We start from the raw sequence: 26,613 nt of genomic DNA, 5'->3' as shown, positions 1-26,613 counted from the left end.
AGGAATAGACCACCCTTCCGTTTCTGGTTTATAACGAAAAACGAATTGACTGAAGTTCAAAGACTCTCTACATTCTTTGTTCCAAAAGGAATAACGATAAAATAAATCGCCAAAAACGAAAAACGGGCCGTTTTTAATTGGTTTTTCGTTTTTTGATTCTGACACCAAAAACGGTTATTTGGTTTTTCGTTTTGAAACAAAGAACAGATAAACGGTATTTTCGTTTTAGTATTACAAACGAATTACGGATTATCCGGAGATACCCAGACCCTAAATGACGAATGAGCAACGCTGTATAAAATGTAATATTGTTAATGTATCAATCCTTCCTCCACTCCCGCGTTTTAGAGCGTTCATGGTCCGCGTTGGCAGCATTCATATTTCTAGCTCCACCCGATAAAAATGGAGGCTCCGCCTTTATTTACCCGTTGCCATGGTGAATCGTAATCGTAACCACGCACGCGCTTCCATCAGGCTCAACATACTCAGAGCTGACTGAACTTATTCTGATCGGCCTTTCTGAAACCGAGTTTGACAGCTCAGAGTTCGTCAACCCAGAGTTTGTTGAACCTGCTTTCTGAAACAGGGCCCGGGACAAATAAAACACAAGTACAGAACAGTAAAACATAAACAACAACAAAAATAAAATGAATAAAAAAATAAAAATAAAACACAAAAAACAAAAACGTGTATGAGGGAGATATAAAGTAATATAGAGCCTATATATTAATATAGTTTTTATTAAGTAATTTGCTAATTATTAAAGAGGTTTTAATAGATGTTTTTGTTTGATAATAATTTACTAGAGACTGTCAAAGAGATATTGTAATTCAATACAGAACAGATGGAAAGAGGGAGTGTTTTGAAGCGTTCTAGCGGTATGGAGGTGAAATTTACAAACAAGACATAATAGTTTTATAGTTGGGTTGTGAGTCAGTTTTACAATTTAGAAACAGGACCATGTCTTCTAATATGAGTATTAATGTATTAAAGTGCCGAAAAATCAACAAAGCAACTTCTATCCAGAATACTTGAGAATAAGTACAATCAAAGAAAAGATGACTAATAGATTCAACTTCTAGTTTACAGAAAGAAAAATTTATTACAGGGATGGTATCTATGTAAAATTTTCATATAGACTTCTTTTATTTTATTTGGAATGAGGAATTTATTAGTTTGACAAGATATCCTTTGCCAAGAGTTCGGGGAAGTTTAATTTCCATAGGAGAACCGATTTGGGAAAGTCACTATGACCAGAGATCAGTACTGTTCTGATACGGCGATTATTACACATACGATTAAAAAGATGTTTCCCACCAAGTGTGAGCTTGGGGATCTCTCCCTGCAAAGGACCATCTAACAATGCACTTTTAAGTAAGAATAGTAACTTTGGAGATATGCTTTTTAAAACATTCTGATATTCTTTTTGAGAAGTATCCAAACCCTGATTACGGACAAAATCCTCATATTCACAGAATTTGCCTCTATCATTAAGTACGTCTAGAGTAAATATTACACCCTTATCGATCCACTCTTTTATGTACCTGCACTTGTTCCTAAAGAACACATGTTGGTTGTTCCATACTATGCATGAATGTGGAGGGAAGTTGTGTTTAAAAGCCATTCTCCATGCTTAAAGAGCTTGTTTATGAAAGTAGGAGAGCTTGAGGGGCAGTTTGGTACATTTATAATTGCAAGATAATACAAGTTTTAGACCACCATACTCTACAAATTAGGAATGTAAAACCAACTGCCTTTAGACAAACACTGCTTTATCCAATTAATCTTGAAAATCTGGTTAATAGTTTGAAAGTCTAATGCATTAAGGCCTCCTTCAGAGTAGCTTCCAATACACATTTTCCTTTTCACGTACTCAGTTTTGTTTATCCATATGAAGTTAAATAAAAGCGTACAGTGAAATGGCAGGGTACACAATTCTTGAAATACCTTCTGCCTTTGACAACAATACTCAACCTTGTATGGTGAGGTCTCTTTGCAGCCAACAACTTTCTACTCCTTTTTCTATTTTGGGCTTAAAGTGCTTGTTTAGCTGATACTCTCTCAGATGTAGCTTTATCTATCAAGACACCAAGATCCTGGAGCCAATCCCAGCTTACATTGGGCAAAAGGTACACCCTGGCAGGGCCACACAGAGAGACAACCACTCACATTCACACCTAAGAACAATTTTGAAGACACCAATTAACCTAACCTGAGGCAACTGGGGTTTGAACCCACCATCTTCTTACACCACCACGCCACCCAGGTACCAAGCTATGTCACTGAATTTCTTTATGCCACTCATGGATGTTTTATCAGAATTATGCACTGTTAATATCTGACATTTACTCTGGTTAATCGTAAGATGTGATGCTTTAGAAAAATACTTTAAAGCCTCCAATACAATCGGAACTTGACGTTCATTTTTTAGGAAGAGACAGGTAGTTGACTAATAATTAAATTATTATCACCTATTTGTATTCCTTCAGTATTTGCGCAGTATACAGTGTATAGGTTAATGAGTTCAGCAGCAATTAAAAATAAGAATGAGGATATTAGACACCCCTGTCTTATGCCTCTTTTAACATTAAAACGAGGTCAAGTGCCACTAACTAATAAGACACTGCTATTGATATTTTTATAGTGTGTTAAAAAGCTTTCTAAATTTTTCCCCAAATCCAAAATGAAGCAAGTCTAAAAAAGGTATAACTGCTTTTTCATTAATTAGTTCAGAATAATCTAATATGTCTAGGATTAAACAGATATTACTTGTATATCTATCCTTCATAAAACCAGACTGGCTTGGTGATATGATTTCAGTCAGACAGGGTTTAAGTCTTTGAGCATAGAGTGAAGCTAGCAATTTATAATCTGAATTTAACAAGAATATCGGACGCCAATTATCTAAATATAGACTGTGTTTGTTTGGCATAGGGATTTGGGCAATGAGGCCTTGTTTCATTGATTCAGTTAGCTCTCCTTTCTCCATACATTTCTCAAAAACAGCCAAAATCATATCTTTAATGTCCTCCCAGAAAGTTTTGTAAAATTCAAACAGCAACACATCAGGACCAGGATTGCATGGAGTTTTTTTGAATAACAGCATCAACCGCTTATCCTGCGTACGGAGCAGGGTACACCCTGGACAGGTTGCCAGTCCATCGCAGGGCCACACATAGACAAACAACCAGTCACCCTCACACCTAAGGAGGACAATTCAGGGTCACCAATCAACCTAGGCCACATGTCTTTGGATGGTGGGAGGAAGCCGGAGCACCTGGAGAGAACCCATGCAGACACGGGCTAACCACTGATCCACCACGCCGCCCACATCCAGTTCAATAATAGTTAAACGACTTTTACATATTTCAACATTTTCCTGACTTATTTTAGAAATAAATGGACAAACTTTTTCAAAGGAAACAGCAAGATTGAGGGTCAAAAGAGCAGGTATATAATCTCTGATAAAAATCAGAGATAAGGATTGAGATGAGAGTTTTCTCATCAGAAGTAAGACTGTTGTTAATAACTAGTGAAGAAATCTTCTTAGTTTCACCATGCTTCTTTTCCAAACTATGATGAGTTTTTTCTCCACATTCTAGCTATATATATGTTGGTATACATATATAGATAAATATACATACACAGTAGGCTATATAGATTTATATATAAATGTATATGTACATATGTGTCGTATGTATGTTGCATGTGCATTTGTGTGTGTATACTAATAACAATAATAACAACAGAGTGATTAAATAAAGTATGTCTTCTTCTTCATCTATACAGTACTTATTTATATAACCTATCTATCTATCTATCTATCTAGCCTATATAGGCCTATATGTTCGCTGCAAGTAGATTTAAAGAATGAAAGTATTCTTGGAACGGATCAGTTGCCCAATGAGGTCTTTTGTTCCCAAACCCATTCAGTCCAGGCATTGTCGGACATGATAGACCGGACATGATATGGGGATATGTGGTAATTGAGATGAGATGTAGAAACTGTGGAAAAGAACTCTAAGTTTATAATTAATTAATGATTAAATCAATGTTGAGGGGCATAGATGAAGTATGGCAGACCGTCCGAGGAGAAAGAAAGAGATGGAAAACATGAAGATTAAGAAAAAGCTCAAGCCAAGAGTTAGGAAAAGATTCAAGGAGTATAAAGTAGAACAAATAATGTAGAAAGCATGATGAAAAGGCTATGGTTTGCGTAAGGAGAAGGTTAAGTTCTTAGCACTTCTGGCCATGGTGATTTAATGCAGGGGCGGAACCGAAATTTGAGAGAACAGAAACTGCAAAAAAGTTTTTGAATATCATGGGAAATACTGGAGAGGAAGAACAGGGTATGTTATCCAACGAAGGTTAAAATCAAGGGCAACTGGACTTGGTTGAAGATACTGGAAGACGTTTCGTCCCTCATCCAAAGGACTTCTTCAGTTCTGACTGACTGTCAGGAAAACTCAGCTATTTAACCTCAGTGGGGTCGTTGGCCCGGGTCATCGATACCGCTGGTTCGTTAGTGTTCCTGGTTGCTGTGACGACAGTCGTTACGGTCGTTAAGACTACCTGTGGCCAAGACTGAACGACCATCGTTGGTATCTTCACCTGAGGCCAATAGGTTACGTTTGTTGAGTTTCCTGGGAAGTGATGAAAGGACAGCATTGTAAGTGGGGGATAAGTGGTGGCGTAGACCCCCTCCCCTGTTCAATGATGGCTTCTCAACCCTGGTGTAGATGCTTCCTTGACACCTCTTTCAAACCATCCATCTTCTCTGTCTAAAATGTGCACCTGGTGGTCCTCAAACGAGTGTCCCTGTCCTTCAGATGTAAGTAGACTGCAGAGTCTTGACCTGAGGTGTTGGCCCTTCTGTGTTGAGCCATGCGTTTGTGTAGTGGTTGTTCAGTCTCCCTGGATTCTACAGACAGAAGCATGGCTGTGACATGAGCTCACTGGTATCCCTGATTGTGGCGAACATCTACATGGAAGAAGTGGAGAGCAAAGCCCTCAACTCCTTCAGAGGAACAGCACCAAAATTAACAAACGTAACCTATTGGCCTCAGGTGAAGATGCCAACGATGGTCGTTCAGTCTTGGCCTATTAATACATAATAGTATATGGCGTTTATTATTGCCGTGGAAGTATGCTATACAGTGGTGCTGGACCACGTCTACACCAATATTCCTGGCAGCTACAAAGCCCTCCCCCGTCCCCATTTTAGTTTATCAGACCATATTTTTATGCTTCTTCCGCCCACTTACACCCAACTGATTAAAAAAAGGTCAAACCAACAATTAAAACAGTCAAAGAGTGGACTGATGAATCTACAGGAGCTCTACAAGACTGTTTTGGGAGCACAGTTTGGAGAATATTCAAAGAGGCCGCCGCCCCAGAGAGCCACATCAATCTGAGGAATATACATCATCAGTGACATCATACATCAGCAAATGTGTTGATGATGTGGAGATAACTAAAACGATAAAATCATTTCCAAATCTGAAGGCCTGGATGAATGGAGAAGTGAGGGCTCTATCCAGAGCCAAAAAAGCTGCTATCTGGTCTGGTGATAAAGAAGCTTACAGCACTGCCAGAGCAAGACTGAAAGCTGACATCAAGGAGGCAAAGCGGAGACATCAGCAGATGAGACCTCAACACCAACGACACCAAAGATATGTGGCAGGCCATCAAAAACATCACAGGCTACAAAAGCAGGAGCTCCCCCATCATGTGTGAGGCCACAGTACCAGATGAACTGAACACCTTTTATGCTCGCTTTGATCTCCTAAACATCATAACCTGAAGTCAGCTGTAAAGTCTACTCCACCTCCAGAACAACGGCCACTGTCGTAACGCTGTACACCACGACGGCATCCCCCGACATGGAGAGAGCTCTGTTGTGATGGCTGGATTTCAAACAACGATGAGACTTCATATCGGGATGAAATTCATTATCTTGCAGAGTGGTGCTCAGAGAACAACCTACTGCTCAACGTCAGCAAAACTAAGGAGCTGATCATTGATTTCAGGAAAAAAGGAGATAAAGACACACACTCCTGTCTACATCAGTGGAGCTGAGGTGGAGCAGGTGAACAGTTTCAGGTTCCTGGCATCACAGAGAACCTGACATGGTTATCTCACATCTCCATGCTGGTGAAGAAAGCTCAGAAATGATTGTTTTTCTTGAGGAAACTGAAGGCAAAATTCCCGCGGCAAGTTCTTGTCAGCTTTTACAGAGGAGCAATAGAAATCATCCTGACTGGAAACATCACTAACTGGCATGGGATGTGCACGGCCCAGAACCGGAGGGCTCTGCAGCGGGTGATTAAAACTGCTCAGAAGAAGCAGAGCCCAAAGGACACTAAAGGACAGTACCCATCCAGCCACAGCCTGTTCACCATGCTGCCTTCTGGGAAGAGATATAGAAGTTTCTGCTGCCGCACCACCAGACTGCAGAGCAGCTTTTCCCCCCCAAGCTATCAGACTCTTAAACTCAAATTCAGCACTGCTCCAGTGATGATAGTTTATTTCTGTTTACCATTTTTATAATTCCTTCTGTATTAATGTGTACTGTCTGCTATGTAGCAGAAGGGAGTTACAAACTCAATTTCACTATATAACCTGTTATATTGTGACAAAATAAATCTAACTACCTACCTTAAAGAAGAATAAAGTGAATGTTTTTGAAAGGCCAAGTCAAAAGTCCTGACCTTAAACCACGTTAAATATTAATTTAATATTTAAAATATAGCGCTGACAGTAACGACTCTGCACACACAATAATTTCTTAGGTTAACCTATATTAGCCTACCAACTGTACTGCACCAAACAATGCGCTTAAAATAATGTGACTCTTGCTGTTACATGAATAAATGCACAATATTATAGTGCATGTAATCAACTACTGTTGCTAACGTATTTCTCTCGTTCCAGCTTTGTTTATTTATTTATTTTCATCTAACGTCACCCTGGTGCTGCATAATGTTACAGATCTTCCCGTACTACAAGCTTGGCATTTATTTTAATATGTTTACTATTACATTCGGGTCACCTGGCCCACCTGTCTTTCTTTTTTTAACGTCTATCTCAAACGACGGAATGAACATAGGAATTTCAAAATCGGACCGTTATTTGAATTTTGTTTAGGGTTTGGAGGCATGTGTCTTATCCGCTGCACTGTCGCCACCCATATAATATAATATAATAACATATAATCCAAAATAATATTCTCTAACATAATATAATATAATATTATATAATATAAAAAATATATAATATAATATACCGTAATATGACTTGTGTCAAAGGATACAAACTGAAACCACCGAAGAAGCACCGCGGTGTACCTTTCCGGTCTCACCCGGATTCATAACAATAGCTGGAAACGGCTAACGAGCTAACGGTGATTCAGGCTGCTACTTCTGTCTGTTAATCACGGTTACGGCCCGTTTACCGCAGCGGGGCTTTTTAACAGTGGCAGGACGGTACGATAGCTGGACTGCTCCCGTAGCTAACGCACAGAGAGACGACATGAAGACGGTTACTCTGAAGTTTGTCACCGTGAGCAGCCGTTAGCAGCATCGCTGGAAACCGTCGGCTGCTCGCTAGCCTGCTACAGCATCAGCAGTCCTGAGTCAGGAGCGACATTAGCTGCTGGTAATAATAATCGCGTTATTTAATTGTTTTCACGCGGACAGTGATGGTTTGAGTATGGTGCTTACGTACACGGTTCCTTTAGGGGAATAATGGTTAGCTTGCATGCTAACTCCTCTGAATCATGTGACTTGCTGCTCATGTGTCATTTAATCTTTATGTATTTGTTTATTTAAGTTAACCGGGGCAGTGCTCATTAATTACAGCTATAAGTAACTATAAATGATCCAGAGTTGGCTCAACATGCTAATATTTTCATCAGTTCTTCCTCAAGATTCCTTCTTTCTCTTGTCATTCGTTCATTTATCTTCATACAACGGAACACTGTCCCCCTGAAGTCCCAGTGGTTATAATACAATAATATATCAATCATAAAATTATGTCAGATATAGCCGCAATTTTTAAATACCTCCGCACATGACGTTTATCATTGTTATGAAACACATCCTGTGAGTTTTGTTTTTTGATTTATAGCCTGATTTGTGTTACATTAGGTGCGTTCGAGATGAAAAGTGATCGTCTCTCGAAAACTGATGTTTGGTAGGCCTATGTGTAATATCTTTGTTTATTTTTGGAAAACGGGCTGTAGCCTAATTAACATGACTTACTGCCAACTTAGCTATAAAATGAAGACAATTTTGCAATTATCCTTATGACTCTGCATTATTTTACTTGCTGTGTAGGCCTACCAACCAATCCACTCTTTTTTTACCTGTTATAATACCTTTAAATGGCCAGTACAACTCTTAAAATGCAGTATTTCACTTGCCAGAAAATGATTGAAGCCTTTTGTTATTGACTGAAAGGTTATTTCTGCCCTGAAATTAGTTGATTTCATTCAGAAGAGTTATATTTGACAGATTATAGCTCACCTAGTACTATTTTACCTCTTAAAAACCTTTAAATGGCCAATACAACCCAAAAAATGCAGTAGGCTATTTCACTTGCCAGAAAGTGATTGAAGAGACTGGGCAATACAGCTCCAGCAGACGGCAATCACTTTTCGGCAGTCGATCGCTTTTCGGCAGGACACCTGCATTCAGAACAAACGCTGTCCTCGCGGGGGTTTATCGCTGGACAGCTGCTGAGTCTTCACACACAACGCGATAACGCGAATAAACACAACTCGCCATTACTACAGCTGTATGAACCCAAAGTAAACATTTTTCTGTAGGGATGGGCAATAAAACAATAATGATAATTATCGCAATATAATTTTACGCAATATCAATATAATTAATATAAATAAATAATGGATAACTATGACCTGGATGACTGAGAATCAATAAATACTTGGTTTAATTCATATGAATAATGAACAAATTAGCACTTAATGTTTCTGTTAAAATATTTTATTTTATTGAGGAAAAGGGACTGAAATCATCAAAATCATATTTGTTAAATTTATTTTTATCATAATAGTTTTGAATGTTCTTCCTCAGATTTGTGAAGTGATCGACTGTTTGGCATCAAGTGTTTGTCACGTTCTGACCATAAAGAAAAGTTTAACCATATGATTAACCATCTGGTTTCTTAAATTTTCACTCAGGAGCAAAAATCAGCCTTTAAACTTGAAAGACATAATGATTTGACATTTATCCTGATAATTATCTATTTTAAATAAAATAAAATTTGTTATTGTTATAACATTCTTGGCTGTATCACCCAGCCCTACATCAGACACACTTTAGGTTACATTTCACTAAGTAAAAGTGTGTATCTAACCGATTTTTATTGTAACTTTTCCACAGACGTGTTTTGAGGCGTGATGGGGAATCAGCTGGCGGGGATCGCCCCCTCGCAGATCCTGTCTGTGGACAGCTACTTCTCAGACATTCACGACCACGAGTATGATAAGAGTCTGGGCAGCACTCGCTTCTTCAAGGTGGCCCGGGCCAAACACCGGGAGGGCCTGGTGGTGGTCAAAGTCTTTGCCATCCAGGACCCTTCGCTGCCTCTGACCAGCTACAAACAGGAGCTGGAGGAGCTGAAGATCAGACTGCACTCCTGCCAGAACTGCCTACCCTTCCAGAAAACCTCCCTGACTGAGAAAGCCGCCATCTTGTTCCGTCAGTACGTCCGGGACAACCTGTACGACCGCATAAGCACTCGGCCATTCCTCAACAATGTGGAGAAGCGTTGGCTGGCCTTTCAGATCCTCAACGCTGTCGACCAGGCCCACAAAGCCGGCGTCCGCCACGGCGACATCAAGACGGAGAACGTGATGGTGACCAGCTGGAACTGGGTGCTGCTCACAGACTTCGCCAGCTTCAAGCCCACATACCTGCCGGAGGACAACCCCGCCGACTTCAACTACTTCTTCGACACGTCCAGACGGAGAACGTGCTACATCGCACCAGAGAGGTTCGTGGATGGAAGCATGTTTACCACTGAGAGCGACCAGAATACGCCGCTGGTGGATCTGACCAATAACAACCAGAGGAGCAGAGGGGAACTCAAACAGGCCATGGACATCTTCTCTGCAGGTAGAGATGCGTGGAGATAAAACTGAAGTAGAGCCCCTCAAAACATCCGTGGTTCTTCCATCAGGGTCATATGTAATTATTTTCCAAAGCATCTGTCAGATTTCAGATAATAGAAAATGCATCACAGCAAAAACCATCATCTTATTGGCTGAGAGTTGCTCATGTACTCGTGATCAGCTGCCGTGGCGTTGTGACCACAGACCCGTTTTTACTGTAGCTGCACACTTAAGTTGCTGAATAATCACTTTAAGCATTTTGTAAATATGCAATAAAAGACTGCGAACAGTCTCTCGGACATGAAACTACTGAACATTAAATTGTACCAAAATCCCCACATGTAACTTACAGTTAACTATATTTCTTTTGCTCATAGTTTTCCAAAGTAAATTTGGATTTAATACTTTTTTTTTTTTTAGGTCGACTGTATATCGTATTTTATCATGTATAGATATATTTTCCACTAAATTATATTTTTTAATTTGAAATCATAATTTATCATTATTTTCTTAATGGGGCTTCTAAGAAAAGAAGTTACTTGTATCTGAAAATAGCTTCATGTTTGGAGTTCACCTTGAAAAGTCTCGATCCCACACACTGTAAATCACCTGCACTTTCGCAGGTTTAGTCTTGAACGGTAACTTCAGCAGCAGTGAAACAGGGCTGTGGTGTAATGCGGGCATTTGCACCCCATGAAAGTGCTTGTTTTTGGCGCCGACAGGCTCATGTTGTTTATTAACATTATGTAAAGGATCCCTACAGAGACAGACTTGGTTTTTTTTAAAGAATAAGATCCTTTTTGTTTAACCAGAAACAGCCGTTACATTTCTCGCGTCATAGCCACCAGACTCTATGAAGTGGTAGACCACAGAGAGAAAATTATGGTGGCTTTGAGAGATATATAATGGCTGTTTCTGGTTAAACAAAAAGGATCTTACTCTTTAAAAAAAAAAAAGGAAAAAAAAAGGGTCTCTCTCTCTCTGAAGGGATCCTTCCCATAATGTCATCAGACTCTTCTGAGTCTGCTAAAACAAGCACCTATAGACTAATTTCAGAAAATGTGTCCCATTTATTCACTTAGACACAAAAACATGGGAAAACAGGGTTGAAAAGTACTGAAGTCACACTTTACAGACTTGTTGTTATAGACCACAGCTTTGAAGAAAACCAGTAACACAAATATCAAAGTAACCCACTTATCTCCACGTATGATGATTAAGGACCAGGTGTACTGTTAATCTGTCTAAAACATGTTGGTATGCTTTGCAAATAAAATATGTATTTAAATGGCTAGAACATGAAAACCAATGGTTGGACTACTGTGTGTGTGTATTTGAGTTTTCAACCCTTCGTGTTTTCAGGCTGTGTGATAGCGGAGCTGTTCACAGAGGGCGTCCCTCTCTTCGATCTGTCCCAGCTGCTGGCGTATCGTAAAGGACACTTCCAGACGGAGCACGTCCTCATGAAGATCGAGGACCGGAGCATCCGGGAGCTGGTAATGATCACTGTCGGCTGTGAGGGTGTCAGATGTCAAAACCGTTTTATCTATAAATACCACAGTCATGTTGTCTGAGAGGGCTTAGCAACATCCAGCACCCTCTATGCTGCGTAAATGATTCTGCTTTATGCTACTGAAGTGCCCCCTTTGCACATAAATATATGTTAATGAAATTAAACAGCATAAATAACATCATCACAGAAACACTGGTCCTGTTTGTCCTGGAACAGATGAGCTCATATTCTGGGTTATGAAAACAATGATACACTGTTGCATTTTAGTTCTGGTCTGGTTCATGTTCGCACTGCAGTTTTCCAAACGGACCAAGAGAAGTAACGATGGCGTTACACAGACTGACAGGTAAGGTGTTGATTGGACAGCTTTGGGATCCTCCATCATCAGGACCCACGTGAGGAAATCAATCCTTGGTGACTGACAGAAGTTTATGAAGCACTTTAATGCTTCTCATCTGTATTGCGAAGAGCTCACAAAGTAATAATTTCTTAGACCGCACATCAACCGCATAAGCCTCATAAAAAAACAACAGGACATGTACAGTAGTAATTCAGGGCTTGTTAGCCTATAGTATACTGTGGTATCAAATATAAACAAATGTTTTATGGACTTAATGAACTGACGGGGTAAACAGAGTACTGCTGGCTCTCCTTTTTAACAGATTTTAACCTATTAATCAGGGAAATACCTGCACTGACAAATGATTTTCATAAACATAGTGGCTTACACAGATCAATTATAAAATCGCTGAACACATTCAGCAGATGGATTTATTGGTTTAACTGGAAATAATGCTCAGATCACACCTCTGTTATCATAAAATCCTGTGGTTGGTTTGTTTGCTTTCACACCACAAGTGAACCACACCAAGGGGGAAAACCAACTCCAGTGCAGGCAGGTGTGAAAGCACCCTAAATCTAATACTGCAATAAAACAGTCCTTCTCCTTGATTTACAATGCTGTCTACAGTGATCTGATACAGAGGAGATAGTTATTTCATCCCATTCTAGACACTGTTTGGAGATCAGTGAGTAAATAACGCCTTCAGATTCATCAGGCTGAATAACAATAAACCTTTTTTTACAGCAGACAGTTTGACCTGTCACAGCAGGAGAAGAGCAGGTGTGATTTATAACATTATAAAACTGGTTCCAGGGTCCTGCTGTTGTGCATACTGGCTTCCTGAGAACTGAGCAGCTGTTAAACAAATTTGTTGTACCTGTGCTTTTTTTTAGTAATGATAAGTCGAAATGTCTGAAAAAGTTCCGTTGGTAACCTTATCTGTCTGTAATTGCCAGTGTAGCTGACCTCTAGTCTAACAAACGCATTTTGTTTTCTTACAGTAGTTTACATGTTCTGGGTGTAATTTTCTCTCTCAGGTAGCTCAGATGGTGCAGAGGGAGCCAGAGAAGCGCCTGGCAGCAGAGGAGTACCTGAAGCAGCAGAGAGGGAAAGCTTTCCCCGACATCTTCTACACCTTCCTGCAGCCGTACATGGCTCAGTTCGCCAAAGAGACTTTCCAGTCCGCAGACGAGCGAGTTCTCGTCATCCGCAAAGACCTCGACAACATCCTGCACAATCTGCGAGGAGGTGAGAGGGAGCTGAGAGGTAAGATGTTCTGATGGTTACACAATGAAACACCTTCTCTCCAGTTTTTGTTGGCTGTTTAAAAAAGACAAACTGTTTCCCCTGCAGGCTCTTCTTCTTCCTCTCCGTCTCAGGAAATCAGCGATGGCGTGCTGAGCTCCAGAGAGGAGCAGGGCCTCATCGTCCTGGTGTCCGTCATCACGTCCTGCCTCCAGACGCTGCACTCCTGCGACTCCAAGCTTGCAGCGTTGGAGCTCATCCTCCACCTGGCTCCACGGCTCGGCGTTGACATCCTGCTCGACCGTATCACGCCCTACCTGCTGCACTTCTGCAACGACCCCGTGCCTCGCGTGCGCGCTCAGGCCGTGCGCACTCTGACTAAAGTGCTGGCGCTGGTGAAGGAGGTGCCGAGGAACGACGTCAACATCTACCCAGAGTACATCCTGCCAGGCATCGCCCACCTCGCCCAGGACGACGCCACCATCGTCAGGCTGGCATACGCAGGTCCGTGGTTATCAGGCTTCCAGATAAAATGTTTACTTTAAAAGACTTACTCATACCTACAGAAATGTATTTTAAATTCTGGTGAAGAGCTCAATATTTACAAAAATAGCAACTACATCAGGCTTCATTATTTAAAATAAACAACATTTCTATTTGTTGGAACAGGGCAGCTATAAAAAGTGTTGACATCCTGGGTTTACCCAGTGTAAAATAAGAATAAATTATCTCAGGGTTCCTTCAGAAAAGGGTTTAGACATCATCATGTTTTGATTAATTAGTCTCTGTCATGCCCTGAGGTGAGTTTGATGGATCCAGATGGGATCTCATTTTGAGATCCTACATAATGGTCTAAACCAGTGGTCCCCCAGGTCGGTGTCGGGACCCCACAAGGCCCACAAAGATAAAGCTGAGGGGTAACAGGATGATAACTGTATAGGAAAACATTCCAGCTAATCCAACTAATCTATTTTTTCAGATTTTCCTCTAATCTTTGCTTTTTTCTTACAAATTGCTGGATAAAATCACATGTTTATGCCCCTAAAAAAACATTTAATAGAGGAAAAAAATGCTGGCTGCACACTAGAGGATAACTGGGCCGATTTTGGGTCTGATTCGACCTCCCGAGAACCGCTGGAAAGATTATCGCCCAAATGATCCCGTAGTGTGGGACGTTTACAGACATAATCTTAAGTCCGCGAACTGGATCGGAGGCACCCCGATTTCAAATCCTAATATCTGATATTTGAGATTCAAAATTGGGGAGCCTCTGAACAAAAACCCGCAGCAGCCAATGAGAGCAAGCTGAGCAGGAAGCGTCCCCAGCGTGTTGTGTATCTGCTCTTTAAAAGATGATTCCCTCTCCTCAGCCTCAAGTTCATCCACAGTGAGATTCTCTTCTTTTTGTTTTTCTGTGCAAAACACAGCACACTCGAGGTCAACCAGCTGACGACGACAGTCTGCCTCCATGTTTGTTTCCATCTTAAGTCACGTTTGATCACGCGGGGTTCTGTGAGATCCCAAGTCTCCAGAACTGCCACTCTGAAACGGTTTAGTATGGGTGTAGTATTGAGTGTATGGTCCTGCGTCTGGACTGAACCATCTGCTCTTATGTTATAGGACCCTCTTGAAAACGAGATTATGCATCTCAAGAGACTATCCTTTACTAATAAATTCAAATGTCTGTGGTATCCCATGTTTTTATAATCGGTAAACATTTGACAATCCTCTAGTGTGCACCAGACATAAGGTTTAACAACTTGTAGACAATTGCAACTAGTGTCAAAGGGTTGCTTTAATGTCTAAAGCCTAATGTTTGGGATCCCCTGATCCCCCTAAGTGTCACTCATTAAATATACACATATATTTACTGTGAACCTTAGCACCGCTGCTAAAAGAAACTGTTGTATGTTAATCTAAAGCTAAGCTATAAATGAGTGATTAAGTCCTTTTAAATAAAAAAAATCTGAATCTAAGTCTCTTTATTGGATTAACCAGGATAACATGTACTTAGTATACATATTAATTTTCTTGCTGTCAAAGTAAATGCATTTGGAAAAGAGCCAATGTCAGTTAAACCAGTCCAATATACTGGTGCTGGTATGTTGAACAAAATGTCTAAACAAGAAAGCCAAAGATTAATTCATAAACAATTCTCCATCACATAATGGTGCATCTGCAAAAAATTGGAATATTGTGGGTAAGCACCAGAACCAGACTGGGAGGTTAATGGCTCAGGAAACCTTTACAGGTGTTTTGAGTTAATTTGCTAATTGGATCCCTTCTCACGTCGACATTTCTGTATTATTAATTCTTTATTCTAAAATTTGAATACATTTTGAGATGCTGTTTGATTTCCATGAGTTGTAAGCTGTAATCATTGAGATAAAACAAAAAAAGGCTTGAAAAGTTTCAAATGAATCTAGAATATGAAAGTTTCCTTTTTTGAATTAAATTATGGAAGGAAAATGACAATATTCAAATCTTCTAGTTTGTTCACCAGAGAAAACTGACAAGTTTATTTCTACACTGAAAGTATATCTTGGTCACAGTTCTGTAAAATGTAAATTTTAAATCGAAGGGATTCGTTGGTACCTGCCTCCAAACATCAGTATTTGGAACATGTTGTTTTTGGCCTTTGTCTTTATTCTCATGTTTCTGGTGACGTTCAGAGAACATAGCTCATCTGGCAGAGAGCGCGCTGCGTTTCCTGGAGTTGGTTCAGGAAAACAACGTGAACACAGAACAGGACCTGAGCGGTGAGGACACGGAGGAAATACTGCACCCCAACGAAAACTACGACTCCGGTACAGAAGCACACACGATCTGACATTCCCGCTGAAGTTGCGTAGAAGTGTTCAGCTGTGTAAAAAAACGTGCTGCGTGTTTCCCGTTCAGAGCTGCAGGCGTTGCACGAGATGGTGCAGCAGAAGGTGGTGACGCTGCTGAGCGACTCGGAGAACATCGTCAAACAGTCGCTGATGGAGAACGGCATCACGCGCCTCTGCGTCTTCTTCGGCCGGCAGAAAGCCAACGACGTGCTGCTGTCTCACATGATCACCTTCCTCAACGACAAGAATGACTGGCATCTGCGAGGAGCCTTCTTCGACAGCATCGTGGGTAAGAACACCTCACAACATAGCCTAGAAAGCACTATGTCTGACATGAAGGTGATGAAATGACAGCGTGACAGTGTCATAAGCAGAGGTAGCGTGGGTGCATGAGGGCAGCCGACCCAGGGCCCCGGCTGGGTAAGGGCCCCTACGTGGGCATGGCATGAGGAGAGATATTTTGCAGCAATTATTTGACATTTGGGCATTTCTCCCAGTAAATAGGGGAGTTTCTGTGTGGCTGATATGAATTTGAATTCGGGGTATATTCAAACACTATTAGGATTGCTTGTGACTTGGTCCTTTGTGATGTAGAAGCCCAAACAGGTTCACGGTGCTTATGAAAATGACAATCCCACTTTTCCCAATATTTGACTCCGTTCTCCGTTAGGAGGCGAAGAGTAAAAGTAATTTTCTCCACTGAGCACACTATCATTGTGTTGATAAGGGGGGATACTGAGGGAGGGTTTCCTCTGCAGCCAACATTTTGTAATTTGCTTTCTTGCTTGCGGCCAAGAAGATGTTCAGATCAGGTAGGTGTCACTTTTACTGAGACCTTCAGGGATAGTTCCAAGGTACAGAAAGGTAAAAGAGAAATCAGATTTCAGGCTGAGAATCTCTGAGATTAAATGTGCCTCTCTTTTCCAAAAAAGATTATGAGAGAAAGAGTGGGCAAGACCAAAAACCAGAGGTATGATCCGGCCCTCCAGCACGGCTGCTGAAACCTACTTAATTTGGTTTTCTGATTAATCTGGTTCTTTATTACCGCCAGAGTCTTCCAGGAGAAATCTCTCCAAAACAAAGTTAGCGATCTCCTGATTTTTCATAGATTTTTTTTTTTTTTCATAGACACTTAAAAAAAAAAATCTAAATGTATTTTTTTTTTTTTCATAACAGATAAGGAAAGTACACATTATCCTGGTGATAAACTGGTGAATCAGTTTGTGCGTTTGTTTTCTCTCCCTGTTGAAGGTGTTGCAGCGTACGTTGGCTGGCAGAGCTCCGCCATCCTGAAGCCTCTCCTCCAGCAGGGTCTGAGCGACACAGAGGAGTTCGTCATCTACAAAGCTCTGAACTCTCTCACCTGCATGTGTCAGCTGGGCCTGCTACAGAAACCTCACATCTACGAGTTCGTCAGTGACATAGGTGAGATCTGAGAGTCTGCTGCTCACTGAGTGAAGGCCACAGCCTGATGAACACACATCACACTGGATGTTGTTATAAATACTTGACATGAAATCTAATTATAGAGAACCTAAGTCCCTCCCTTCCGCCCCATGGGACCTTGTTTTGAAAAGAATATGTATGATAGTAAATGCTGAAAGACAACTAATGTTTAGATCCTGTTTGAATTGTCTCCTGAATTACAAACATAATGTTTGTCAGTTTAAAAGATCATTTAAGTCTAGAAAGTCGCAGTTTTGTCGTTTGAACTAAACACCAAATTGAATGGCAGCTGTGGCTCAGGAGGTAGAGCAGGTTCAATCCCCGGGCTCCTCCAGGCTGCTTGTCAAAGTTTCCTTGGGCAAGATATTGAACCCTGAATTACCCTGGTGTCTGTTCCGCAAGTGTGTGAATGTTAGTTTCTGTTTGAGTTCAGTGTATGTTTGTGAGTGAATGCAGATGTGTAAAAGCTCTTTGAGTGGTCGAAAAGACTAGAAAGGCGCTATACAAATACGGAGCATTTATAATTTGTCTTCTCTGTCTTGCCGTAGCTCCGTTCCTGTGTCACCCCAACCTGTGGATCCGTTACGGGGCAGTGGGCTTCATCACTGTCATCGCACAGCACCTCAACGTGGCCGACGTCTACTGCAAACTGATGCCCCACCTCAACCCCTTCATCACCCAGCCCATAATCCAGGTGAGTCCTCATCGTCGCCACACGTCTTTCATTTGTGTCTCGTCTGACCAAGGGTGTGGACTCGAGTCACATGACTTGGACTCGAGTCAGACTTGAGTCACAGAAATTATGATTTCATACTCGACTTGACAAAATCTAAGAAGACAACTCGACACTTTGACTTTAACACCAAGGACTCCTGACTTCACTAGGATTTGAGCCTTTTGACTCGAGCTGACTTGACACTCACCATGCCCAAATATAAATTATGATATTAAAAAACTCCGTGCCGCATCAGCAAAGCGCTGCGCAATTAATTAAGTAAAGTAAAAATCTCAATTACGACTTTTGGCTTTCACTCAGGGTGCTACGGGGGAGCCAGGGAGAGCTTAACTCCTCTTAATAAAACATGAGCTCCCTTTTAAAAACGAGATTTGTGAAATGTTGGGGGGTCTCTTTAAATATTGACAGTATGCTTTTTTGCCATTTATTTCTGTATCATCATGGATCATGCGTAAAATCAGGAACATAGAGCTTCATCCAGCCAGAGGGAATGATCACCAACTGTCTGAAGCGCGCCAAAATGGCTACTACTACTATATTAATATTATTAATAATAATAAAATCAATGCCTTATATCTTCACATTAAGCCCCAGGCCAGCTTTCACGTTCATTTAGATTTATTCTAAACCAGGTGTTTTCAGTGTTGCTTTACCTGGTCGGTAAAATTGCTTGTAAAATATGTGTCTGTGTCTTCTAACGTCAAACAGATTTATAGTCTTCTCACTGTTTGTTTAAGTGACTGCATCTCCCGACAAAACACCACGGTTGTATTTCAGCGTTCTGTAACGTAACTTCGTAGTTCACCTGTCACCTGCCCATACTCCCCTCCATGTGTATACACACACACACACACACACACACAGACACACAGATCCCCCTCAGTGATCCATCTGTCGTCCTCTTGCGCTCTAGACGCTGCTTAAAGTTAATGTTGGATAACTATTCTTATTCTTATTTCATGGGCTGTTTGGGATGCTGGCGTAATGCATATCTAATAGTATTTAAAAATGAAGTATTACATTTTAAAAGTTCAATAGATTAATGTTTCCTAACTTAATGAGTTAAATAATTGTGATCTCAATATTGAGATAAATAATTAGCAACACGAACATCTCATTTAATTCATGAAATTATAGAACATTTGTTGTGTGAAACTGCACCCCTGCCTTTTTTCTATACAGGTAAAGGCTTCATTCAATAAAGTTTTTTTCATTTTAACTTTTAGTAAAAATATGAAATGATTTTAAATTTGGTGAAGAGCACATTATGACTTGTTTAGGACTCAAAACCCAAAGTTTGGGACTTGGCTTGGGACTTAGAGTGCTAAGACTGGAGACTTATTGTGACTTTTGAGTGACGATTTGGTCCCACCTCTGCGTCTGACCTCCTTCACCTTCATCCTCCTCCTCACCCTCGACCCCCGCTCTCTCTCTCTCTCTCTCCTCTAGATTGATAAAGAGCTGGTGCTTCTGAGTGTGCTGAAGGAGCCGGTCAGTCGCTCAATCTTCGACTACGCCCTGCGCTCCAAAGACATCGCCAGCCTCTTCCGCCACCTGCTGCTGCGACAGAAGAAGCGCGCAGGATCTATCCCAGAATGCCCCACTCCTGAGGACCCGGCCATCGCACAGCTCCTCAAGAAGCTGCTCTCACAGGTTATTTAAGCAATAGCTCACAACAGGCCGTGATATACGCTTATGGTATCCAGATTCTTCACATAAATTTTATATCTCTTTTGATGATGAATGACGTGGGTTTTAGCCGATTGGTTCTTTTCGAGTTGGTCAACCTCCTCTTTAAGGCTCGTGCAGACTACACGACTTTCAGCGTCGGCCTATCGCCGTGCTGTTCACACTACACAACTTGCCGTCTTGTGACGGGAGTCTTGAAGCTGTTGTGGCGTTCACACTACGTGACTGATCGGTGACAGGGGGTCACACACTACACGAGCTGACAGAAGCCGTGTCACCCGACGCTGGTCTCCAAACCACGTTTTGTCATGAAAACGCACATGAAACAGCTGTTGTTTGTTATAATAAAGATGGCAATTATAAAGACAAAGAATCTGGGTGAAAGGATGGATTAGCACACGCAGGTAGCAGGGATTGTCTGAGCTACAGAGAGCTGGAGGGGAGTAAAATGTGTGACCGGCAAAAAATCGTGTAGTGTGAACTAGGCTTATGTCAGCTCCGCATGTCTCACAGGTGTCTTTTTTTCCCCGGCAATACCTGCTCAAAGCACTCCTTCATGATAAGAGGTCGAAATTTACTTTTGGAGCGTCCACTTCCATTAGTTTCCAGCAAGCCAGTAATCAAGGCAAGGCAAGTTTATTTGTATAGCACATTTCAACAACAAGGTAATTCAAAGTGCTTTACATAAAACATAACAGCAACAAAGGAAAATTGAAAAAAAAAATACATTAAATTTTAGAAGGGTGAAATGGAAACAGGATAAAATACATTTAGGGTAAAAGAGGACAGTAAAAGTCACAGTGCAGTGTACGATATTAATCTACAGCCTTACATTTGACTTAATTAAAGGCAGTCTAAGGTTACTACGGATTAGTGCAAAGGAATTCAATGTCATGGCCGTTGTACACGCTGATTATACCACTACTACGAACTGATTAGATTGCTTGATTTGAGCTAACTGTTTTATAACTAATAATAATAAATTAGAGATTATGTAGCACTTTTCTAAATACATACTTACTTAGCTTTTAGTGTTCTTGCGTCCGCTGACCTGAGGCGACATGGTGGGGGAGGAGGTCGCAGAGGTAGGGAAGGGCCAGGTTGTTTAAGGCTTTGTAGGTGATGAGTAGAAGTTTAAAGTGGATCCTGTATTTAACCGGGAGCCAGGGGAGGTTGTGAAGGACGAGGGTGATGTGATCTCTGCAGAGGGTGGAAGGGAGCATGCGGGCAGCAGAGTTCTGAAATGAAGTTTGAAGTTTCTGAAATGAATGATGAAGTTTATTGATGATTTTGTGTGGTGAACCGTAGAGGATGCCGTTGCAGTAGTCGAGTCTAGAAGTGGTGAGGGCAGGTGAGTTTTTCTGCAGCAGTAAAGGACAAGTAGGGCCGGAGGCGGGCGATGTTCTTCAGGTGGAAGAAGGCAGTTGTTGTGACCTGGTTGATGTTGGGCAAGAAGGAGAGGGTGGGGTCAAAAATGATTCCAAGGTTGTGGACCTAGGTGGGGCGGGGGAGGGTGTTAGAGCCATTTCAGATCAATGCAGCTATGTTTTTCAGTAAGGGGGATAAGGTGAATTTTCTGGAAAATTGGATTTTACAAAAGGGTCCCTTTGTTGGAATACAGCCGAATGTGTTTTCCAGCTTGATTCATTCCATTCAATGGTTTTGGGTAATTTCAGGGTCATTAAAGTCGAGGACAAGCCAGCCGTGCTGAAGACTTTCCCATGTTTGCACTTATGTTTGAAGTGCTATTATCAGATTGTGTTTCTGTAATCAGTGAAGTGACGGCTCGTCATTAATGAGCTGTTCACAGGCCAAACATTACAGTTAACCTGCTGCTACAGAAAGCTAATCAGTGTATGAAAATAATCTGCTCTGAGTTCTCAGTGCAGTTAATCAGCAGCAAAGAGAAGAATGCAAATATAAAGTTGTGTGAAAGAGCATAAAGAGTCAGAGACAGTGTGGTAGGTTGTAACTAAATAAAACAAAATCATGTTTTGACAGTTGGGATAAAATGACAGCATTGATTCCAGATTTTAAGAACAATAATATGTTCTTCTTTTTTAAGCGTGCAGTGTTACTGGCTGAACTTTACTGAGTTCACTTTTGAAGGAAAACTACCAAATCACATGTTTCTTGTTTCCCTAACTCAAATTAAGTTTTAGTTGGACAAAGCACGTTGTATGAGCCATTATGTAATAAATAAACAAAAAACTTAAGGGTCAGATGAAGACAGTGTGTGTTCAGTATTGATCAGTGATGCTGCTGTGGTCAGACTTTCAGCCACAGGGGGCAGTGAAACACTGCGTTTCAGCGATCATCCAACAACAGACATCTACATGCACACATTCCCTGTGAACTTTGTTGTTGTGGCGTCTTGAGTTACCTGAAATGTCTCCATATGGCCGGATGATGGGATGCTGGTGGGTGGCAGCAGGGATGTGTGTGTCTGTGTTGTTATCTTTGTGCAAGCTGCCTCCATGCTGTTTTGATTATTCCTGTTTGTCATCAGGTCGCAGACCACTGAGCAGCAGAGAGTGTCTGTTATTTGCTCTTTATTTAACCCAGCCAAACTCTGTTGATGTTTAAAACTCAGCTGTGAGGAAAGATGTGGATTTGTTCAACCAAGGGATGTATCTTTCTGAGAGTGTCGAGCTCAAAATGGCATCTTAATTATGTTAATTAATTAATATTCCAGGTAGTCACTGCTCTTTGTGAGGCTGAGACATTTTCACTTAGGGGTGTCCTCACTGTTGTTGCCAGCGGTTTAGACATTAATGGCTGTGTGATGTGTTATTTTGAGGGGACAGCAAATTTACACTGTTATACAAGCTGTACACTCACTACTTTACATTGTAGCAAAGTGTCATTTCTTCAGTGTTGTCACATGAAAATATATAATCAAATATTTACAAAAATGTGAGGGGTGTACTCACTTTTGTGAGATACTGTAACTGTAAATGGGCCAATATTAGCTTATATATATGTAATATTGCAGATGTATCGAATTGTTGACCGATAAGTAAAAAGAAATGTCAGTACGCCAAATTAGGTTTTGAGGTCAGAATAAGTTTCACTCTTATTGTTTGAATAACATCCAGCTGCTGTGTGATAGAAATCATTCAAAGTGCTTTTAGCTGTAAATAAAATAGTTTGCCACACGTGGAAATGGAAAGAAGTGGCATTCAGGATGATGAAGCATCACTTGAGGGAAGGCTGTTGGATTACATACTGTATCTTTGAGAAACTAAACCACTGTGTCATGCTCTTTCTCCTGGTCTGTTAGTGTTGTTCTTGTGGGTAGATGTTGGGGTCAGCAGGTCCACAGGTTTCACAGAAGGCATCTCTGTTTTACATTAGTTTCTTTATTCTGGAAATGAGAAAGTGGAATATATCAACGCCACGATAAGAAACCTAAACCTCCTTCATCGAGACAGGAGAGTCATGCTGGGTGGGAAGAATAGTGACCTTTTATTAAAATATTTACTCACATTTTCCAGTCCGGATTCTGGTGCAGGAAAGAAAAACACTTGTAGCATTTGTAGTCTTACATACTCGTTGATTGATTGATTGAATGTCTGACTCTCAGCAGAGAGGGGTTGTGGTCAGAAGTGTGGACGTGATATAAAAACCGTCTCTGATCACGAAGCCTGATGTTCCTGTGCAGTTCTGTGGTTTATCAGTGAAGCAGACTGGAGTCTGTCTCCTCTATGAAACATCTGGATCCTCACTGCGCTGCGTTATGATAAACCGGTTGTGGGTCACATCTCTCTTTCTCCCATGTGTGTTTTATTGCAGTGTTTTCTTTAACGGTTTCCTTTCATGATTAGAGAGGCTGCATCAGTCATTTTAAAGTGACCGACAGCAGACAGCGTGGAGCATTTAAGCAGCAAAACAAAACAAAATGTAGTTATAAACATGACAGGACAGAGGAAACAGAATTCAACTTTTTGCTGCTGAAATTGTTTCCTGGTGGAGCTCAGCATTGATCAGGAGGACGGCTGCTTTACTCCAAACAGTTTCACTGTATGAATCTGGCTGCGTGAGGAAGCTTTTGGATGTGTAGAAGAACACAGAACATGAATTAACATTAGGGCAAGATCCTGATGGGAGATTTTAATAATCAGTGAAGTTCAGCTGCGCACATCGTCGCTCTAATGACCTTAATGCGCCCTAAAAATTACAATTACAGTGAGACCAGGGTTTTTGCACCAACAACAGAAAGAAACAGATAAAGGTCGTCCAAGTGAATGTGGAAGTTATTACACTCTCAAGGCACTAATGTGAAATTGCACGCAGATTTTGGGGACAAATGACATGAACGTATGATTTCAGGGAGCAGAGGCTGCTGGTAACAGCTCAGAACTAAAAAGATGCCCAGCCGTCTGGTAAAATTAGACTAAATTTTGTTTTGATGATTGGTTCTACAGGGTTTCTTTAGCAAACACACCTAAAAGCCAGTGAAATCCTTTGCATTCAATGTTGTACGCTGGTGTACAAGTGAGGTGCCACCACCGTGATGGTCAGAGAGAGCGAGAGAGAGAGAGAGACTGGAATCCCCTTCCGCCACCCGCCCCGCCGCTATCCGTTCAAAACAAAGTCGGACTTGCCACCAGCAAGACTGCCTAGCAACATTGCTCAAAAACTTGCCACATGTATCATCAGTTTAAGACATAAACTGAGTTTCACATAGATGTGACCAACAGATAGAAAAATGGGTTCCTGAACAAAGGGGGGGGTCAAAAGTAAGCTGTCCTTCCTGTCTCGCTGTAGTGTGCTCTTGTTTATTATTAATATTATTATATTATTAAGGTCACAGTTATAAAAACTTGAACACTAAAGAGACCTTTCCACTGACTCAAAGGTGAGAAAAAGAAAAACACCAAAAGAAAGCTGCCCAGCGTCCCTGCTCATCTGCGTAAATGTGCCTTAGGGATGCTGCACGGAGGCATGAGGACTGCAGATGTTGCCAGAGCAATACATTGGAATTTCTGTACTGTGAGACTCCTAAGTTGTTGAATGTTTTTATGTTCATACAAATATTAACACGTTAAGTTTGCTGAAAATAATAGCAGTTTTAAGTAAGAGGATGTTTATTTTTTTGCTGGGGAAAAGTATACATACTTCAGGAACACGTTGCACTACACACTTTATAATTCTCCAGACACACCATGCTCACTCCACCTCACAGTAAGAGATCAGCCCTGTCTCATCTAGTGTTGTTGTTTGGTGGTTTGAATTATTGTGACTTTGTTTTTAGCACCCTTGGCCGTAAGAAGCGACCTTTTGTTCGTTTGTATACTCTGTATGTGGATAAAAGACAATAAACAAACTGGAACTTGAATTAGCACCTCTGAGTGTCATCTGATACGAACATGAGAGAGGGGAAAAAAAACTATTCAAAGCAAATCCAGCTGTCTGATGTTTTCCTACAAAGGCAGCTGAGAAAGTTATTCTGAGGGAGGGGAGCACTCAGAGGAGGGAGGCAACAGGAGGAACCTGGGATTCAAGCACTTCAAGTACTTAAAAACATGCAGACACTGACTCTTCCCAGCGTCACTTTGATCAGTTGAAACGCCACGGTCTCTGAAGAACCTTAAAGGAGTTCTTCAGAATTAAACCACAATGACCAGAACGTTTCTGTAGAACATCTGTAACAAGATTAATAAACCCAGGAGGCACTTCCACATAACTCTGAATGAAAATAATTTTATGAAGCCTTTTGGGGACATTTCATATTTTTATGTGTGTTTTAATATCCTCACAGGACGTTTTATCTGCACAAGAACTCCTGTGATGAGCAAAGTAGTTTTTACAGCGTGCATTACACTGCTGGTGCCATGTTTTCATAGACACACACTGGCTTAAAAAGTTTAAACTGAGTCCAGATAAAACAGAAAGTCGCTCGCACTGTGGCCAGAGCTTTTAGACGATTGGTAGCTTTTTCGTTCATGCTGCATCTGGAAAGCGGAGCTGATCACAGGCAGCCAGATCCAGCCTGGGGAGACTTTCTATTCTGAGGAAAAAGCACATTTCTGTGAAACATTACGCAACCACACAAACCGCTCTAACAGACCACAGACCGGGACCCTATCTTGGTTACGTTTGTTCAGAAATATCAGCTCAGATGAAACTGATCAACTCTGTAGATCTGCACAAATTCAAAGGAATGCAGGGAGTTTAAAGGCCAATTCAAACTTCAACCTGACCGCTCAGATTGGATCATAGAACCAGATCAGAGATTATTTTTATTTCTGTCACTTTTATCATCATGCCACAACACTAGAGTTTGGTATTGTTTAAATTTTATCGATGCTGATTCTACTTATTGAAACCGGTTCTTATTGAGCCTCGGTTCTGGTTCCTTCACCACAGGTCTTGTCAGCACTCGGTGACCTTCATCCTCTTCCTCCTCACTCATCTCCCCCTTCATTGCTAAAGTGAAAGGAGTCTCTGTCCTAGAGGGGCGTCTCTGGGGACTCGTCTCTAAGAGAAATATCTATTGAATCATTTGTAGCCATCACTGGTTTCCCTTCAGTATAAAAGGTGTTTTGTACCTGAGATGTTGCTACTGTTAGCGTTAGCTGGATCTGGGGCGTCACTGTAGCTGGGAGAGCGCGACACGTTGAACACGGTGAAGCGTTCCTTCAGATTCACGCCGTGTTGAAGTAAAAGCTT

General features: G+C 41.2%; 1 protein-coding gene across 2 annotated transcripts; it reads left to right on the top strand.

The window, feature by feature from the left end:
* Positions 1-7,275: 7,275 nt before the first annotated feature.
* On the top strand, positions 7,276-25,279 carry pik3r4 (phosphoinositide-3-kinase, regulatory subunit 4). 2 transcript variants are annotated; one of them, XM_046045858.1, is made up of 11 exons: positions 7,276-7,656; positions 9,405-10,139; positions 11,498-11,631; positions 13,029-13,257; positions 13,345-13,740; positions 15,909-16,043; positions 16,135-16,356; positions 17,319-17,492; positions 18,062-18,207; positions 19,699-19,902; positions 24,800-25,279. In XM_046045858.1, exons 2-11 carry the CDS (start codon positions 9,422-9,424, stop codon positions 24,866-24,868), a joined length of 2,427 nt encoding a protein of 808 aa, XP_045901814.1. In that variant the 5' UTR covers positions 7,276-7,656; positions 9,405-9,421; the 3' UTR covers positions 24,869-25,279. The 2 variants fall into 2 exon arrangements, with proteins under 2 accessions (XP_045901814.1, XP_045901815.1); XM_046045859.1 differs by lacking the exon at positions 24,800-25,279 and adding an exon at positions 24,366-24,404.
* Positions 25,280-26,613: the final 1,334 nt, after the last annotated feature.

The sequence above is a fragment of the Micropterus dolomieu genome, linkage group LG03 (assembly GCF_021292245.1).
Source record: "Micropterus dolomieu isolate WLL.071019.BEF.003 ecotype Adirondacks linkage group LG03, ASM2129224v1, whole genome shotgun sequence".
In the NCBI taxonomy this organism is placed as follows: Eukaryota; Metazoa; Chordata; class Actinopteri; order Centrarchiformes; family Centrarchidae; genus Micropterus; species Micropterus dolomieu.
Note: the sequence above shows the minus strand (reverse complement) of the source record. Positions and strands in the feature narration are given on the sequence as shown.

Coding starts and splice junctions, on each gene's coding strand:
- pik3r4 (XM_046045858.1), top strand. CDS start 9,422: ATGGGGAATCAGCTGGCGGGGATCGCCCCCTCGCAGATCCTGTCTGTG. Junction 13,741..15,908: donor CGTCAGGCTGGCATACGCAG/GTCCGTGGTTAT, acceptor GGTGACGTTCAG/AGAACATAGCTCATCTGGCA. Junction 18,208..19,698: donor TCACCCAGCCCATAATCCAG/GTGAGTCCTCAT, acceptor TCTCTCCTCTAG/ATTGATAAAGAGCTGGTGCT.